The sequence below is a fragment of the Micropterus dolomieu genome, linkage group LG17, assembly GCF_021292245.1.
Source record: "Micropterus dolomieu isolate WLL.071019.BEF.003 ecotype Adirondacks linkage group LG17, ASM2129224v1, whole genome shotgun sequence".
NCBI lineage: Eukaryota > Metazoa > Chordata > Actinopteri > Centrarchiformes > Centrarchidae > Micropterus > Micropterus dolomieu.
In genome coordinates this window covers 7,486,097-7,505,856 of record NC_060166.1, presented here as the reverse complement: position 1 = coordinate 7,505,856, position 19,760 = coordinate 7,486,097, and the positions used below count along the sequence as shown (strand labels likewise).

General features: G+C 40.9%; 1 protein-coding gene across 3 annotated transcripts in view; it reads right to left on the bottom strand.

Moving 5' to 3' along the window:
- Positions 1 to 19,760, bottom strand: part of LOC123985863 (alpha-2-macroglobulin-like) — a 60,627-nt gene that overhangs the window by 22,448 nt on the left and 18,419 nt on the right. The window contains exons 1-22 of one of the 3 annotated variants that reach the window (XM_046073814.1): positions 18,003 to 18,083; positions 17,084 to 17,233; positions 16,752 to 16,901; positions 16,551 to 16,641; positions 16,220 to 16,433; positions 15,314 to 15,539; positions 13,516 to 13,642; positions 13,227 to 13,348; positions 13,065 to 13,116; positions 12,828 to 12,911; positions 11,952 to 12,128; positions 9,901 to 9,976; positions 9,336 to 9,492; positions 9,000 to 9,074; positions 7,490 to 7,652; positions 7,206 to 7,393; positions 4,286 to 4,498; positions 3,829 to 3,947; positions 1,229 to 1,319; positions 563 to 631; positions 375 to 480; positions 41 to 164 (exon numbers count right to left, since the gene is read on the bottom strand). In XM_046073814.1, coding sequence (XP_045929770.1) covers positions 106 to 164; positions 375 to 480; positions 563 to 631; positions 1,229 to 1,319; positions 3,829 to 3,947; positions 4,286 to 4,498; positions 7,206 to 7,393; positions 7,490 to 7,652; positions 9,000 to 9,074; positions 9,336 to 9,492; positions 9,901 to 9,976; positions 11,952 to 12,128; positions 12,828 to 12,911; positions 13,065 to 13,116; positions 13,227 to 13,348; positions 13,516 to 13,642; positions 15,314 to 15,539; positions 16,220 to 16,433; positions 16,551 to 16,641; positions 16,752 to 16,901; positions 17,084 to 17,233; positions 18,003 to 18,068 — 2,775 coding nt within the window. In that variant the 5' untranslated portion in view covers positions 18,069 to 18,083 and the 3' untranslated portion in view covers positions 41 to 105. Of the gene's footprint in view, positions 1 to 40; positions 165 to 374; positions 481 to 562; positions 632 to 1,228; positions 1,320 to 3,828; positions 3,948 to 4,285; positions 4,499 to 7,205; positions 7,394 to 7,489; positions 7,653 to 8,999; positions 9,075 to 9,335; positions 9,493 to 9,900; positions 9,977 to 11,951; positions 12,129 to 12,827; positions 12,912 to 13,064; positions 13,117 to 13,226; positions 13,349 to 13,515; positions 13,643 to 15,313; positions 15,540 to 16,219; positions 16,434 to 16,550; positions 16,642 to 16,751; positions 16,902 to 17,083; positions 17,234 to 18,002; positions 18,084 to 19,760 lie in introns of those variants that run through there. The other 2 variants (XM_046073815.1, XM_046073813.1) reach the window with 2 other exon arrangements.

Below are 19,760 nucleotides of genomic sequence, written 5' to 3'. Positions count from 1 at the left end.
TTTATTATTCCTAAGATATTTAAGACATAGCTTTTTGTGGTTGGGGTCCAAATGTTTTAATTTTTTTGGTCATTAAATAACTGTAAGAAACATGGCTTGTGTATATTATTCCAGACGGCTACCTGCAGCACAAGTGTAGATATATTCTGTCTCAGCCTGGTCACCTGAGAGGAAAAACAAGAAGTAGAAGACAAATTTATAAAACAAAAAAAATGAATGAAGTATGTTCATATGTTCAACACATTTTAAACATGCAGTACTAACAATTACTATTCCAATGACTGTGGTGGTGTTGTGCAGCTCTGCTAAGGAGCAGAGTTTGTCAGTGTGGTCTCTGTAAATGAGCGTTAGAGAGGACTGAGTATCTGACTTACTTGGCTGGTAGTAGTCATAGATCTTGACCACGGCTGGCTTCAGGTTCTGCACTGTGAGCTCCTGTAGGAGGTCTAAGCTGTGGTTGATAGCTATGTTCTTCGTTAACTGTTGGAATAAAAACAGACGACACGTCAGTCACAAATCTGGAGAGCATCATCTATTGTTCCTCACTGTGAATCCCTCTCACCTCCGTTATGTACACCAGAACGTGATCTTCCTTTTCTTCAACACGATCCACCAGCAGGGCACCTTTGAGCTGTGAGGAGACCACATTCAGCTGGGTCGTTTATTGAACACTATTCATTTCCTACTCAGGTTAAAGTCACTGTAGCTATGTTTAATCTAATTCGTGGGTAAATTGCAAAAAGGAAAATGCAAAATAGGTGCGTTTCCATCTGCTGGTTTCGAGCCAATCAACCAGAATATTGCAAGCGTAGCTATGTCAGTAGTTGACGTTATACATGGCTGTAATAAAACAGAAGTAGGCCTATGGGTTGCAAACCAGAAACAAAACCATGGTCCTGAGGTCTCATGGACCTGACCATGAATCTGAGAAAAATGAAGAGAGGTCCTCAGGAATGTTTTTCAAGCGGGCAAGTTGCTAGCAGCCATGTCTCCGCGCGTTATGGGAAAATTGCTATGTCAGAACATATTTGTCTTATAAGTGTTTCCATCTCCCTTTTAGCGCATTAACTCTTTTTCGACAAAGGCAAAAACCATCTCAATTGAACTTTGCGAAATTAGGGACCTTTTTCTTCTTCGTATTTTGCCGTTTCCATCAACCTTTTCCAATGCAATACTTCAAAATGCACATAAAAAAACTTTGATGGAAACACGGCTTAAAATAACTCACCCCCCTCAAAGACTCTGGGTCTGGGACAAAACCAGAGAGCATTTTGATGTCCAGGATCACCATGTTTGTAGTGTTTTCCTTTCCACTATATCTGCAATGCAACCAGAAAAACGTGATGTTACTCAGACAGATTTCATCCTGTTGTTCAAAGTTCTACTAGTTGTATACAATTTTTAATCTGAGGGCTTAGAAAGCCTTAATTTATAGTTAAAGGGGCTATGTGTATTTTTTAATGAATTTAATCACTTTTTTCTTGCCTGTGTGTGAAAGGGTTATAATCTCACATAAAAACGATCCACTTGCTGTGTTTTTCTGTTACCTCCGACGGCTAGTAGGTCTATTCCTATGCGAAGTCACCGGGTTGGATTTTACACGAAATCCCTTGGCTGTGATATATGCACCTTCCCAAGTCTCTTGCCTTGGTAAAAAATTACCAGCTACCCCGAACAACACAGACTCCATAAAGGGATAAAAAACAACAATGTGCTGAAGCCCATCAGGCCAAACAAGAATATTGATGTAGTACAACAGTACTACAGTACAACATCAGAGGCATGAGTCTCGGAGAAACCACCGAGGAGGAGGAGGAGGAGATGGAGGGACACATACAGGATGATGTCTGTGTTTTTATTCTTTCTAAACATCACTCAGTATTTGTGATGTCAGATATTGAGTTTATATTTAGTGACATTGCTGTTGTAAACATTAATTTTGTTGCTCTAGAAACAACATTTAGCTGTATTTAAAATATCACCAAATAATTATTTAATATTTTAAATAATAGTAAAGTATTGATAGTGGTATCGATAAAGACTCGGATCGTTAAGCAGTCTCAATAAGAGTATCAATATCAATAAAAATTAATGATCCCCATCCTAATTGTGACAGAACTTGTAAAAGACCCGCGAGGTACAAAGATGTGCAAGAAATTGTCGGCGGGCATGCACAACTTTGCATAAGACCGGTGAATGGCAGGCGAGCAGAGCAGAGGGAAAAGGGTCAACAATAAGCCTCACTTTAGCTGGAAATGCACAGTGTTAAGTTACAGTGACTAATGAATAGAGACTGTGTGTAAACAACCATTTTATTATAATACTCACATAGGGGGTTCAGATTAGGGGTGTGACCGTACACTTAGCTCACATGAACAATGCACAATATTGGGTTCACAAGAACAAGACAAGAAGATATTGTAACACTATTTTGATGAATTATTCAATGCTGAATAATAAAATATAAATTGTCTTTATTTATGTAAAGTGAAGCAGAAAATTCAGGTGACAATTCAAACAGAATATAATGCAGTAATCAGTAGCTCGTTTTTTTAGCTTAAGTAACTTTTTTGGACAATGCACTTTTGTTTATTCTTGTTTTTTAACATTTCTTGTTCTCTTGCCATTTTCAGAACATATTTAACAAAGGCTTTTAAAAAACGATGGAGACTGAACATTAACGTTACCTGTACTGCCATGTAAGATCACATCAAACTGTGGTGATCTGGGGGCTCATCCTTCCCAGCCCCTAGTTTGTCCTTTCTCTTCCCCCCCTTCCCTGTGCGTCTACTGTCTGTTGCTGTTTGTGGGTGTGTCTGCAGGTCAACGAGCAGGTGTACGGCAGCGAGAGTGCACACAGTAGTCAATCTACAAATCACCACTGCTGATTTATACCCAGTTCATCGCTCCAGTATTTGCCAGATCGCCCGTTCACCCGTGTGGTAAACCACTCATCAGGCCAAGCACTCTGCTAGTGTTTTTTCCAACCCTTCATCTAATGTTTGTTTTTTGTTTCAGGGGACCGTTGCTTGGGGAAGCCTGCCGCTCTAGGACATCACGCACCAAAAGACCTCTATCCATATTCAATCAAGTCAATAAATCATCTGGTTTTTGCCCTAACCCTGTGTCTGCTCCTGGATCCCTTATTTAAATAAAGTAAATTGTAAAGTCACACACACAAAGTATTGTGTATATATATATTTGATGTTATGGCATTTATTTAATCCTACCAGAGGACAAGAAAATATGTAAGTCCTTTGTAAATGAAATGTAATACTTCTAAGGCCAAATTTTTACTATATGAAATTTAAGACTTTTAAAATACTTTTAAAAGTATATAATATTCAGCTAGGTCACTAACCATTTCATTATCATCCAATACATTTAGCTATGCTGACATTGCTCAGCCTCTCTGGTGAAAGGTGCACAAAGTTATTGAAAAGCAGGCAGGCGAGTTAACGCCGACGTATCATGCGACTGAACGCATTCTATATAATGTCATGTAACGAGCATGGATTTGTTCAACATCAAAAACGTTGCAGTGGGAGTTTACCTGAGCTTCCAGCATGTTGTGTGAAGCTGTCTCTGTGCGTTGGATTCTGCTTGCTCATGAGTTTGAGGATGCACACAAGCACACACCTGGTTGCAATCTAAAAATCGTACCACCAGTGGCCACTGAAAACTACATAACCCCTTTAAGATAGGTTTTAACTGAGTATTAACGACCAGTTTGTAATCATTTCTCACATGTCTATCCACCAACAGTCATAAATTACAGTATTCTTCAATCATTGCTGTAACATGGATCTCGTGTTGTTGATTACTTACAGGGACTTTAGCTTCAGAGTGAGTTTGGGTCTGAGAGATGTGCAGTCGGCCTCTGGTTTGACCTCCACACTGAGAGTGGTGACAGCAGCAGGAGTTGGGATGTTATAGTGAAGAGAGATCTGGGAAACAGGGACACAAGGAAGGTTTAACAATCATAAAAATTGATAAGTAATAGTACTTAAACTTGCACCCCCACATCAGTGTCTCCCAATCTTTTTAACAAAATCCTTTTATAATAATTGAAATAGTTAGATTTCAGCCTTTATTTGTGCAAGAAACCACCTCAGAAAAACAAACCATACTACCCTTTAAACCGGAGGTATGGTGCTTCTAAAGCTTTTGTATTGCTCCTGGGATGCTAACATGAGGACATGGTTATTTTTGCAGTGTTGCGTTTGTGGTGGTGTATGTATGTCAAAGAGAAACAGGAAGTGCTGCAGTGACAGTGACCACTGACCTGCACTGAAGCACATGCAGAGCCCTTCACCTCCAGGCTGTACTTTCCTGTCACTTCCTGCAGCAGCTTCTCCTGGTAGAGCAGTTTGTTGTTCTGATTCACATCAAATGTCAGCTGGCCACTGGGAGACTGGACTGTCACTGTGCTGGAACCCTCTGGACTGAACACTGCAGTGGCGTAGAGAGCCAGAGCCTGGAGAGCCACCACCGTGTCCTACAACACACAACACAACAATTACTTTATGGGCTGAACTGACTTTGGTTTATACATTAAGTAGTATGCATATGAATGCACTTTTATAAAGTTCAGGTCTCTATAATGTAGATTTTCATACACATACTCTAAGGCAGGGGTCTCAAACTCGTATCATCCAGGGGCCACTTTTGTTACTGTCATCTCAAAGGGGGGCCACAACAGCATAAGAGTACTTCAAGAAAGTGCAAAATCCTGAAAATGTACTTTTTGGTAACACTTTGTATGAAGGTCATCGCTATAATGACTTATGCATATATTTATAACACGATATAATGCGTCCATAAGACATTATAACAGTTGTTATAATCACTTACAAACATGCATTAGGCGCTATAGCTAAGTTCATAATGTATTATGACCTTTTCATTTAATGTTTTATAACTAATAGTAATACCAGTTTATATCAATGTGCGGCAAGAATCTCTGACCGTGTTCCATAACACATTATAACCACCGACTCTGTCTCATTATTAATACACTTTAGTCACTATTTACAATTAGTGATATAAAATGGAATAATAGCTTATAGTAATGTTTAAAGTTATATAGCATGTCTTTGTTTGCTTTAGGTAAAGTGTTAAAATATCTATCCCTGTATAATATATTACAGGTGAACATAATACCATATGAACTAATTATGAGAACTTATAACAAATAATTGTTTGCTTTAAGTAAAGTGACCCACATTTTGTGCAGGAAAACAACTTTTATTTATGTTTCTTCACTTTATGAACAATCTGTATGAATTTTGAACATTTTGCAGTTAATGAAAAGAAAACTCATTCTCAGGGTGGTGAAAGGTCGCTCAAGAGAAGACCTGTTGCCGACCAACATCATGTAAGAAGAGGCTCAGATGTTGTCACAGATGAATGCCGATTCAATGGCAAACAGATGCAGTGGACAATTAATATAGGTATATCTCATTATACCTCATTATACCGATATACCGACCAGCCCTACGTCCACCAGGAATGCAAGATCCATCACCCTTTCTGGATCATCAAATTCAGGAACATCCATCCTGCCATCTTCCATGAATCTCTTCACCTCTGCTCTCAACTCAAAGAATCTCTTCAGGACAGGTCCCTTGCTGAGCCAGCACACATCAGTAAATTACATCTCCATATGCTGACTCAATTTCTTGTAAAAAGGCCCTCAACTGGCGGTGCTGTAAACCCCTGGTTCTAGATGTAATTAATACATTTCAGGGCAACAGACATGACATGTTCATATTTGAAGCACTGGCTGCATAGTGCCTGTTGGTGTATAATGCAGTGCAGCACCACTGCTGGACCTGCTTTTTCTTTTGGTAACTTTCTTTGTACCAGCGCAACCAGTCCGTTTTTAATGCCTGTCATAGATGGAGCTCCGTCAGTTGAAATGGCTACCAGTCGGCTCCATGGTAAACCAGCACGCTCAAACGTGTCACAAAGCTCCTGAAATATATCTTTGGCTGTGGTGTGTCACTTCGCACTTCTCATTAATAACCTTGATGAAAACTGCGAGCTGAACATTGTCGGTTTCATCTGTGTATTCATCAAGCGCCAGTATGCAGTGAAAGCTTTAACTTTCTCACATAACTGATCATAAAGGTCACTTGATAACTTGCTAATCCGCTCCACCACGGTGTTTACCAGTAGCGTTATATTGTCGAACAAGCTCTCGAACATGCAGTCCTTCAGAAACTGGCCTTCAGTGACTGGCTTTCCGGCTTTGGCGATTAATTCACTCACCACATAATTTGTCTCAACTGCAGTATCAGCATCCTTTTTGGCTTTATGAAAAACACTTTGCTGAGATGTAAATCCTCTCTGTAGCTGCGTGGCTCGTGTTGTCCTCTCGCCTCCCTGGTACTTCCAGTTACACGCCACAAAAAATACTCCTTTGTTTATCTCTGTTGAAACAGTCTGTGTTCATCATCCACCTTCCGTTTTGATTTGGACAGCAACATCTTTCTTCAGCCCATTGCATGCATTTGCGGCCACCAAGGTCATGCGGCCATGACAAACAAAATTAAAAATTAAAAATATAATATATAATGTCATATTTCAAAAGGTTTTTTTTGTGGGCCAGATTATACATATATATTTTTCACATTCCTACGCAGGCTGGGAGGGGGAGGGGGTCTGATGTGCTCCACATGCCGAGAGTTTAAGACACCTGCTCTAAGTAAATTACAATTTAAAATGTGATTTGTAGTTAATGTAAATGCTCCGTACTATATAGCGCCTTTCTAGTCTTTTCGACCACTCAAAGCACTACATCTTTACACTACATCTGCATTCACACACATTCATTCACTGAGCCTAAGTGTTCAAACAGAAACTAACTTTCACACACATTCATACACTAGCGGAAAAGCCGCCAGGGGCAATTCAGGGTTCAGTATCTTGCCCAAGGACACTTCAACATGCAGCCTGGAGGAGCCGGGGATTGAACCATCAACCTTCCGATTAACAGGCAACCTGCTCTACCTTTTATCTTGTAATCACTGACATTGAATTGTTAAAAATATTGTATAATGTCGCTGTCCTGTGATTTAGATAAATTTTAGGATTTCGTGTTCCTTTCTAGGTTAAGAAAATGCTCCTACTTCATAAGCTGAAAAAAACATTTAAACCCCCATTATATGCAAAAGAATGCATTCCAGCTGTCTGGGCTGTACCTGTGTGGAGGAGAAGCCTCCATAATAGTTCTGCTGGCCCGTCAACCATCTGACGATGCTGGTGGCGGCGCCCAGGTCTTCAGCAGCGGGAGAGCCGCTGAGTCTGGCCAGCAGCACATAGGAGCTGATCTCCACAGACAGAGAGGCTGACGTTTCTGTCGCTGTCTGAGACCAGTGGAGGAAACCTCCTAAAAACAGCCATCCACAAACAGACAAACAGGTACAGGGTGAGCCACATTCACAGGAATGAAGCCAGAAGGATTTCCTTCAGGAGGATGACTCACCTTGGTTTGATGCAACAGTGTCCAGGTGCTTCAGAAGGTGAGCACGGGTCTCCGTGTCTCCTGCCAGGGTGAAGACGTACGCCAGCAGAGCTGTAGTGTAGGTGTTGCTGAGGTCACTGATGGACTCCCTGAGACAAGACAGGCTCTTGTTCACCACAGGATCCTATAACAGATTCAAAGAACACATTATAATAAATTATCTCTGGACTTTATTTATTTAGGTCCTGTTCACACCTGAAAGTCCGCACCAAGGTCTGGACCAAAGTTTATGTTTTGAAACATTTTAATATATTTGGTTAGTTAGGGGTCCAAGCCAGAGAAGAGCATGGAAACCCGCAAATGCAAGGCATCATGGTTCCCAGGACCAGCAGGGCTGGGAACCCCATTGTAATCATAATGGATTTTTATTATTATTCTTCCGTACAAAGTAGATGGTAATGGCTACAGAGGTGACACTCAGAGGGTAGGTACACACCTCTAAGAGTACCTCAGGTGCCAAATTTGCACACTTCAACGTCTAGGAGTCAACGCATTTGTTCATTTATTCACCAAGGGTCCCGACGCCGTGTGCAACATTTGATGCAATTTGGACAATAGGTGGCGCTGTTATTGCAGAACTGTGCAAGAGAATATCATTTGAATACATAAGATTTACACTTTATGCCGGGAATCTCGTTCGTAACTCCTTGTCGTCTGCACCGGGATCGGCACATGCGGCAGCCTCTGAGGTGCGCGAGGTGCGGCTTGCGTTGAGTGGCTTAGACCCCTATCACAACTGCTTGCAGTTCTAGTTTTGGTTTGGTTTCACATTGGAATTATGTGACAGCACTAAAGAACTTTACATGACATACTTTCATCCTGTTGTCCCTACACTTGACATTGACAGGTTTGTTCACAGACATGCGTGTGACGTCAGCGTGCAGTCAGTTCCGCGGATAGCTTTGACAACACTGAATGAATAAGGAGTGAACAGATGCATCTCGTTGCCACTATATTGTTATTATTATGGCATTACTAGCTGCAGCACCAACTTAACTTGAGGATAGTTCAAATTCATTCACATTTGTTTGTTTCTGCTTTACAGTGTGCAGTATTTATAGTGTGAAAGTATTTACCAGTACCTCTAACGTGAATGATAAAGAGCAGGGATGCAAACTGATCAGGAGTGAAAAAGGTGACAGAGATACTAGTATAAATGAATGTATCGGTATAATATAACATTAAATGAAGAGTACAGTGTACATTTAATAGTTCTTGTGTTATTGTGGCTAAACAAAGGCAACAGCGCAAATTTAATGCAGAAGCACATCAGGCAGACGGTCATTATGGGAAATAATGTACATTTACTTAGAAAACATTTATTTCCAAAAAAACAGTTAAATGGTTAAAAAAGTATACAAACCTTTCTTCCTCATTTTCTGTGTAGAAGTTGTTGGTTTGTGTCTTGTAAAGAAAATTATTTCCAGTTTACAGTTATAACTGATTTTTTTTTTGCAAGGAGTCTACTCACATTTACGGACGTATTCATCTCCAAGTAGGCAGCAGTGATGTAAGCACTGAGAGTCACTTCATCAGACACACCACCCTGTAGAGAGGAAGCATCATGCAGACGTTACCATCACTGTAGCTCCAACACACAGGCACCTGATTCAAAAAAGTGATTTTGAGCACAGCTTACACGCAGATTGCAAATGGTGACAGTGTCCTGTTTCACAAAAGATTTGAGTCCTACATACATCAGTCCAATTATGCAAAGTAAAAACCTGCAGTAAAAATCAACATGTCTGACCTTTTTCCACTTAAAATTATCATCAGCCATTTTCATACAATCTCTACAGAGACTGACCTTCATTCTGTTGTTGAAGAGTTTTCCTAGCTGCTGGAAACAGCCGTTTTCTCGTTGTTTGCCATCCAGCCAAGACTTAGACTCGGCAAGCTTTACTGGGTCAATGTAGATGAAAGACTGTGCTTTGGCAAAAGATCTCAGCACAAAAGCAGTCAGCCTGAGGATATTAACACAAGGTCAAACAATAACTGATACAATGAAGTGAAGAGGAAGCACTTGATCTGTGTAATGTTTCACAACATATACTTAATGCTTCAGGTCATTAGCTAACTTAATTAATGCATTAATTAGAATAATATATGTACATGCTTTGTTTGATAGGTATGTTTATATTTGCAAAATATGTCTCATATTTGTATACCACACTTGTTAGAGAATTGTAGGGCATTAGTAAAACATGTTTTGTTTGCCAAGTTTTGGCAGGAAGTTAGCTCCATAAGTGCAGTCACATCATCTACTCTCTGTAAGTATAAAGGTTCTTTTTTTTCTAAAGCTCAACTGTAAAGGTAGCACACCATCTACACGTACTTATTCTGCATGCATGACTGATCAGTGATGTTCTCACCAAGTGTTCCCAGGTCCTGATCCAAATGTGCTGTAAGCACCGTCAAAATGTTTGTAGTTCAGCTGTCTCTGGTAGCCTGTAAAACAAGAGAAACACGTTTATTTACTTGAATCTGCTCCCTTTCCCTTCAGTTCTCTTTCCCCCCCCACAAACACATACCTCTGCTGCAAACACAGCAGCTTGCCCTGCCTCTTTCTTTCTCTCTCTCCCTGTAGGTGTTTGTTCTGTTGACTTCCTCCATCAGCGATGGGCTATGTTTTATAAAATTGAGGAAAAGACACAAAACTCAGAACTTTCCACCCACGATTCCCTTTTCAGCTGCAAGTGCGCCACATGTGGAGGAGGCTTATTAATGACAAAGCCTATCAAAACCGAAACCAACATGTTACAGAGTGAACTCTACACTGTGTTCACTGTTTACCTGGTCCGTGCTTGTAAAATATCCACCGTGTTCGTGTCTCATAATGTAATACATAGCATCTCTCTTTGTGTTTCTCTGCAAAATGCTAAAATGGATCACCAAATATAACTGGGCAGCCCACCCAAGTAAAGTTTATGTTCGGGAAACACTGTGTTTATTATCGGAGGTAAATTTGTAAGGCTGAATGAGGGAAGAGAAAAAGCATGCAACAAAGTTCAGCTAGGGGTTTAGGCAGGGACACAATGGCGACCAGGATGCCCCTGACATTACTGAGCATGAACGTGCTAAGAGCGCATTCACTGAACATGACGGATTAAGAATTGGATGAGATTAATATGGAGTTGACCCACCCTTTGCAGCTATAACAGTTTCAACTCTTCTGGAAAGACTGTCCACAAGGTTTAGGAGTGTGTTCATGGGAATATATGACCATTCTTCTAGAAGCGCATCTGTGAGGTCAGGCACAGATGTTGGACGAGAAGGCTAACTCGCAGTCTCTACTCTAATTTATCTCCAAGGTGTTGTATCGGGTTGGGGTCAGGACTCTGCAGGCCAGTCAAGTTTTCCACACCAAACTCGCTCCATGTCTTTATGGACCTTTCTTTGTGCACTGGTGCGCAGTCATGTTGGAACAGGAAGGGGCCATCGCCAAACTGTTTCCACAAAGTTGGGAGCATGAAATTGTCTAAAATGTCTTAGTATGCTGAAGCATTAACAGTTCCTATCACAGGAAGTAAGGGGCAAAGTCCTGAAAAACAACCCCATACCATAACCACCAAACTTAACACTTGGCACAATGCAGTCAGGCAAGTACCATTCTCCTGGCAACCGCCAAACCCAGACTCGTCCATTGGATTCCCAGGCAGAGAAGCATGATTTGTCACTCCAGAGAACACGTCTCCACTGCTCTAGTCTCCAGTGGCGGCATGCTTTACACCACTGCATCTGACGCTTTTCAATGAACTTGATAATGTAAGGTTTGGATGCAGCTGCTCGACCATGGAAACCCATTCCATGAAGCTCTCTACACACTGTTCTTGAGCTAATCTGAAAGCCACACGACATTTGGAGGTCTGTAGCTATTGACTCTGCAGAAATTTGCCGACTTCTGCGCACTGTGCGCCTCAGCACAACTCATGGCTGAGTTTCTGTTGTTCCCAATCGCTTCCACTTTGTTATACCACTAACAGTTGACCGTGGAATATTTAGTAGTGAAGAAATTTCACAAATGGACTTATTGCACAGGTGGCTTCTATCACGGTACCACGCTTGAGCATGCGTGCCTTTCTTTTGGATGTGGATTTGTTGGTATGGAGGAAGCAGACCAAGAACAGTCTACGGGTGGACAATGCTGACCACCCAAGGAGCAGTGACGAGTAAGTGCTCTGAAGTTTGTGATGAACCTCAGTTGTCCATAGTAAACAGTCTTCACCAAATTCAGTCTTTGAATGGATGCATGCATGCATGTATATAACATTGCCATAGTCTAGCAATGACATACAGTAAAACTGACAGCAACCAGTCTCCTTTTGGCCTAAAAGGAAAAACACGACTTGTATCTATAATAAAAACCCAATTTCACAATGTGAGGTTTAAAATTAACAGTAATTTAAAGTTAGCAGAGACTCACCACTGGTCAGGAAGTTGGTAGCCTTCTCCCTGATGGCTGCGGTCAGCTGCTGTGTGTTTTCCAGGTACTGGAGGATGTAAATGTTGGGGGCCAGGAGCGCCATGTTCTGCTCTCCACATCCATACGGCATCTGCAGCAGCCCATCCAGGTTCTTCAGGGCTCGGCCCAGAATGTCACCTGCACAAGAACACTGACTCACTAAGACCCTGCAATCAGTTTAAAAACGCATGCATATTTAACAACACATTTGTCCTTTATAGTGCAGAAAGTGTAAAATATGCGACACTAGAACGATGTTTTCAAATTCATCTGCTGAAGGGCAAACATTTTTCTGAGCTCACCTTAAATTTAGTTTATCACGTGTACATACGAGTAGGATTTCGTGAAGTTACAAATGTTTGGAAGCCATTCATGGTCCAGTATGTAACTTACACAAGTGTGAACCTAAGTGCATTCACGCTGAGAATGGAGTTTTCAGTGAAGTAGAAATCCTCTTATGACTAGCAGATAAACATTTAAAATAAAAACTATTATTTTTTGATTCTCAATTTCTCAGTAAGGGTAGATGTAATTGTACATCTAGTTACATGTGAGATTTTAACCCCTTTTATTGTTGGAAAACCACATAAGTATAGTATGTTTATTCATCTTCAAACATGAGGGGGATCTTTAGATTTGCTTTGTGTTACATGAAAGCTCAGCAGTTTGAAACGGTTTGACAACAAACGCATAAAAGCAAAACACAGTATTTAGAACAATCCGGCCACAGAAGTCTATTTCTATTATTGATGCCCTTATGAGGCTTCAATAGAGGGAAGCCTGTTAACTTACCAAAATGTGTCTGTTTAAAATACTCAATTAAAATGAATTTATTACCCAGGACTGATAGTGAAGCACGGGCAGATCCATCAATCATGTTCTCGGGGAGTTGGATGTCTATTTCCTCTGTCACAGCTTCCCCTGTGTACAGACAGAACAAACACCTTTCAGAGAGAAACTCAGTGCTAAAAAATGCTATCTGCGAGTATTGGATGTCTCTATTGCATTTTTGATACGTTATCTACTGGCTCTCCATTATGTAAACGTGCCATGCCTGGTGTAAAACATACTGACCTTTTGGGCAGAGCAGAAAGTTGTAGGTCTTGGTGATCTCAGTTCCCTCAGCCTGAGAGTAAGAAATAATATGACTTCCAAAGTTTCCAGCTTGTATTAAATGCAAAAAATAATGGTTAATGGATAAACTTGTCTTTGTCATCTTGTTTTTAAGGTACCAACCTTTACTATGAGAGATCGTGTGACCACGTCGATACGTCCTCTCTCTGGAACACTCACAATCTCATTGTCACATGAAGTGTGGGATGCCACAGCCTCAGCCGTCACAGACACATTCACAACCCCTAAAAAACATCAACAAGCAGAGTGAAACTTCAGTAACAACTTCTTCAGATCCTGTCGTGTGTCAAAGTGTCACTGAGGTGTATTTTACTGATTTCATAGAGATGAAAAGGAAAGACAGCAACTCTTTAACATTTGACACCAGTGTGGATAAAAGCTTGATCCTCACCCAAGGCTGAGGGGGCCATGGTCCAGCTGAGGGTCTTGCGCTCACTGCCACACAAACAGGATGTGTACTGGTCACCAGAGAGCGGAGTGAGGGTGTAGTCTAAAGAGGGTGCTGGAGTCACAGTGACCTGTTCAGTAAAGAAAACAATATATTTTATAACTGGAGATTTATGGCAAATGCAAACAATTTTGACCTTCCAAAGTGACATCTTGTTTCAGCATTTTAACTTCTGATTGGTCCAATCAATTGTAGGGTTCAATAATGTTTTAATGTAAACTGCCTTTGAAACATACTGATTCCACCTTGAAATACTCAGATCAGCCTGTCTGGCACCAAAGATCATGACAGAAAGGCAACAGTAACTCAAATAACCACTCGTTACTACCAAGGTATGCACAATAGCATCTCTTAACGCAAAAAACGTTGAACCTTGAAACAAGCGGCCTACAGCAACAGAAGAACACACCGAGTGCCACTCCTGTCAGCTAAGAACAGGAAACTGACACTACAATTTGCACAGGCTCAGCAAAATTGGACATAGAAGATTGGAAAAACACACATATATATATATATATATATATATATATATATGCGCAGTTCTAGGACTGTAGTACTTTTACGCCATCTAGTGGAATGGTGGTGGTAATGCACAGCAACACGTGGGCTTGAGGCCGATGTGCGCAGCTGTAGGCTAAACCAGTCGACAAGCATATAATCAATAATTTAGGTGTAGGTACGCACTCGGTGATGGTTGTTATAAGGGTAATTGGCTTCAGGGGCTGTCAAGAATAACATAGTAAGCTAGCTAGCTTTGTAGCAGTCAGCTAGCTGGCAGTATCAAAGTAAACAAGGGCCTAGAAACGCATTTCTGGTCCTAGGATTGCGGCCCTGAAACTGCATCCTCTGGTACTGCAGCTACATACTACTCACCTAGACGGTAAGTGCTACAGACGCAACACTCATGGGTAGAAAAAAATTGCACGCTTCTACCTCTAGTTGGCACTAAAAGCAAGGTCAACACGGTTGGGCTTGGAACTCCTGCATACAAAGGTGCATATCAAATGAATCTCCTGGTATAGGCCACGCCCATTTCCGCCTAGACCTATTTTAATTAACTCCTCCGAAGCCACAAGTCCAATTGCCACCAAACTTGGCAAGGACTATCTCTGGACAAAGCTGATGAAAGTTAGTGCTCTCTTGCTTGGAACAATGTATACATTGTTCCAATAATAAACTAACAAATGTTTGAGCAAAACGCTAAAAACAGGAAGTGATGTCATTTCTTAGGTTTGGAATGGCTGATCAACACCAAACTTGGTGACCTTATGTGGCTCGGTTTGGGTCATTTGTGCAAGTCCAAGCGGCACCAAATTTGGCACGGACAATCTCTAGACCAAGCTGATAAAATTTAGAGCTCCCCAGATTGATACACGAAAAACTTTCAAATTTATAAGCTAACACCAAACACTTGTGTGGTACGCCTTCCCGAGGGGCTGTATGAAATTTGGTGTCAATCTGCCTCATGGTGGCACTGGTGGATGTGTCACAGTGGAAAATTGAACCCAGGTCTCTCACACCAAAAGCATGTGTCTTATCCACTACACCATCAGCACCCCACCACCCATTTATTCAGCACAGGCCCCACGAAGCCACGGCGGGGCGCCCGGGTCATCTCGCCTGGCCTCCGAGGGGCAAGGGGTGCGGCTGGCGCCGGGAGGCTTGGACCCCACTTATAACGGCTTGCAGTTCTACTTATTATTATAATTATTATTATAGGTCATGTAAAAGCATTGGTTACCATGATGCAGCTGGACAGGTAGTTGAAGGTGGTTGCCTTCAGTTCAAAGTGCTCCCCCCGGATGATGGAGTAAGGCAGGCTGAGCTCCAGGAAGAAGGGCTGGAAGACGGTGATATCTTTACGAGGAGCCAAGCCAAACCCCTGAGGGGACAAACAGAAAGCCTCCGTCTCCCAGGTGGTGATGGTGTCTGGGACAGTGAGGGACACATCCTTTGTTCCAGACACTCTGAACCAGCAGATACACACAGACACATTCAGTGAGCTGGAAACATGCTGACATAACTCAGATTAATCAAACAATGTCAGAGGATGAATAATGTGTGGGATTAACTGCACTAATGACACTACATGATAGTTACTATGATCTAAAATACCCTGTCTTCTAATGATTCAGACACTCACAAAATGTTCTGTGTTGCTGAAGAAATTCACTAATTTCTCATGCAAAATAAAGAGCATGATGTACGCTAGCCCAGGCTATTTCCTATACACAATTATTTTAAAAATAAACTATGCATTCACAAACACCCTAAAAGGACAAAAATCTTTTTATTAGTATTAATAACTAACATAAAAGGTCTTGATGAGGAGTGTCAGTAATTTTTTTACATGCAATTTATAAGTGCAGGAAGACAACAGGAAGTCAGAGAGAAGCACTCTAGTGCACACGCTCTATGGGCCCAAATTTACATTTACATGTATTCATTAGCTTCATTATAATTGCTGAGTATGTCAGAGGTTGCACGCCCCTGGAGCAACTAGGGGTTGAGTGTCTTGCTCAGGGACACGTGGTCTCTCATACCAAAGGCATGTGTCTTATTTACTGTCCCATCACCACTCCAAATACACTCGAACAAATTTTCCCCCAATTTATGATCATCAAAACCCTTTTTGATAGAAGCTCACCCAACTTCCACCAAGTCCCATATCCAGGTCTCAGGGAAGAAAGTGCGGACTGTTTCTACTGGCTGAGGAGGAGAGGAAAATCCAGAACCCACGAGAGGAACAGTAGGAAGGCCAGGAAGGCCAGAAAGGCCAGGAGGACCAGAAAAACCAGAAATACCACCTGGTAAATCCATTCTGTGTATCTGAGGAACACTCTCATATCTGCAACGTATACCTACAAAAGAAACCAGAAAATACTCCATCAGAAGCAGAGTGTAGCAATGACACACAGAGCTGTTTAAATATTAGTAAATATTGAGTGTCACTTGATAAAGCAAAAAAAAAAAGTCACCATAATGGCCATGGTGGTATTCTCTTCCTTTGTACTTGATGCATGAAGGAACTCTGAGAGCCAAGTTTGTTGCCATCTTCAGCCCTACATACTAGGTTATTTGACAACATACAGGCATCACTGAAAAGTTAATTAAATGTATAACAACAAAATGTATGAATATAGTCTTTATATTGTATATTATTTTTCTGCAGGAAGTACCCAGAAAACTGAATGAGCATCATGTTCATTGACCCATTGTCCGTGGTAGTATGGCACGTATCTTCTATGTCTCAAATGCAAGCATTCCTCAGGATCTTGAATCTCATATGGAACAGTATATGCTTTTCTGACAGGCAACAAGGCAAATATCTGAAAAGAAAGGTATGATTTGAAGCTAAAAACTGCCAAATGTTTGTTTTATGAAAATGTGAAATGTGAAAATTGAAGGCTTACTCCTTCATCTTGAAATGTGGATCTTAAGTATTTCTGTCAACATATTATCCAAAGGGTGCGTAAATGAGATAAATGCTAGTAAAGTTTATTCTAGTTACCTTGTCTGCATTCAGAGTGTTTCCTGGTTCCTTGATGAGGACACTCTGGTCGACAGCGCTCACACCACACAGAGAGTCTGGCTGGGCCGTCACCTGCAGGATGGTTTCCTCTCCTGGAACAGCTGAGGACGGAGAAAACTCCAACGACACCTGCAGAAAACACATCACGCCATCTGGACTTTAGTGGTATAACAGCAGAACCTGATTTTCTCAACATAACACAAATTAGTATTTCACTCCAAGACTGACTTTTTTAATCAGAAAATATATGTCCTACTTTCAATAAATGGCAACATACTGACCTTTTGTAAAACAAACAATATATTAGAGCCCGACTGATATGGGATTTGGGGGCCGATGCCAATATTAAAGTGAAAAAGAGCTGATTAATGAGCCCATATTTAGATTTTGAAAATTATTTCAATAGTCCTTCCTGTATAAACTATACTTTAAAGCCGATATTGAAAGCTGTTCTCCATGTGGGCTATAATACATTTTCCTGAATGGATTATATTAATACATTACAGTCTCAAAAACTCAACATGTAAACCCAGGCCCGGATTAAGAAGTCAGACGATATATCAGCCGATACTTTTCCCCCCTTATTTTAAGCATAACATAAACAAAGATTATCCCTAACCTCTGTTATGTTGAGACCTCACCATGATACCATGACATAATGCAGTTAAAAAATAAACTTTGTTATTTTTAGAAATAGTACTTTGAACAATAGTACAACAAAATATCTTAAAGTTTTGATAAATAACATGTTGTATCCAGTGGTCCCTCTCCACTGTTTACCTTTTGTTCTAAATTGTTTCCCCATCCTATTGTACCTGCCTGCCTGTCTTTCCCTGTGAGTTGTTTGGTCTACAGGTGGACGTGGTATGTCCTGGCTCCTGCACTGTGCTCCACACACCTGCACCTCGTTCTCAATCAGCCGCCTCTTATCTACCCTGGTCCAGCATGCCAGTATTCGCCACATTGTCTGCGTATCTTCCGTGGTACACACCTTGGCCTGCTTCTGTAGTGAGTTAGATTTTTTCCTCGCTCATTCTAACGTTTGTTTATTCTCCTTCGCTCTCACAGAAACACTCGAATCTGCCTGCCCACCTGCTTCGCCTTCACCGCTTCAGCCAACCATCTCGCTTGGATTTCCCTTTCTGGACCTGGATCACTCCCTCGCCCCAGCAGACTGTTAATTCCTCAATAAACTCCTTTTGACTAGTGAACTGTTATCTGGCTCTGTTGTGCTTTGGGGTCTGTAGTTTTATACAGTCAAATGTATAAAACTACAGAAAACATTTCTAAAATATCTGATTTATTATAAAGAGTAGTACTACTAAAGAACATTAAGTTAAATAGTGTATGTATTGTGGGGGCCAGGGAAACAAACTATAAAAACTACCAATATAGTACTAAAATAATATAAGTACACAAAATAATAATAATACTATTAATATAATGTCATTGCTATCATTATAACAATAAACAGGGCTCTTCTACATAGGCAAATAATTTTGTCATGCAGTAGTTATTACCTTACAATTAATTAATTAATTAATTAATTCTATCCAATGCTACAGAAACATGCAGAGGAAACAGTGCACTTGAATTAATTTAATACTACATGACTGCCTACAAGGAGGACCTGCAACTGTGTGTTAGATACTTGTTCAGCTCACATTTAATCTTTTATGACCCACAAACTGTAACTACAGACACTATGTAAGCCTCCACTGATAAACATGGGATCAGCTTTGTGGCTAATTTAGCAACAGGCAGCGTTATCTGCTGTTTGCAATGTTAGAAAATATTTAGAAGTAATAAATTGGAGAGAAATTAGGGGACCGGTTGCTAGAACTACCAAACTGTTTCAGAAATAAATCTACAGTCACTTTATCACGTTATCACACTGAGCCTGGAGAGTGCAGTGAAAAACGGGACCAAGTCTGGTCTCCGAAGAGGAAAAGTGATGAGGGCTATTTTTATTATTATTTAAGACGTGTAACTGACGTGACAAAAGACCAATTCACCGGGAACACAGAGTTTCCAGGAGCTACTCACAGTAGCCCCGCCAGAGCCGCTCTGAGCTCCAGACTGCGGTCAGCTGATGTTTGGATCTGTTGTGCTGCAGTGTTGTTCACAGGAGCTGCAGTGCGCCCTCTGATGGGCAAACTAACCAACACTCGACATGAGGGAAAGATCCGACACTGTTTCTCACTTTTAACAGTCATTTAAATATATATATTGCAGCTATCTTCGACTCTAGCCTACTAATCAGCTCTAAACCTAAATTAAATTATAACTCATTTGAAAGCCTTGTTCTTAGTCTTTCACACCCAAGTTGGAAATCACTGCAACCAATTCTTTTTGTTATAGTGTACCGAGGACCTGGTCCGTACTCTGAATTCTTATCTGAATTTGCAGAGTTTTTGTCAACTTTAGTCCTTAAAACGGACAAAGTTATTATTGTAGGGGATTTTAATATTCATGTGGACGTTGAGAATGACAGCTTCAGTACTGCGTTTATCTCTCTGTTAGATTCCATTGGCTTCTCTCAGAGTGTTCATGAACCGACTCACTGTTTTAACCACACCCTCGACCTTGTTTTGGCATACGGTGTTGAAATTGAACATTTAATAGTGTTCCCACAGAATCCCTCTTTATCTGACCA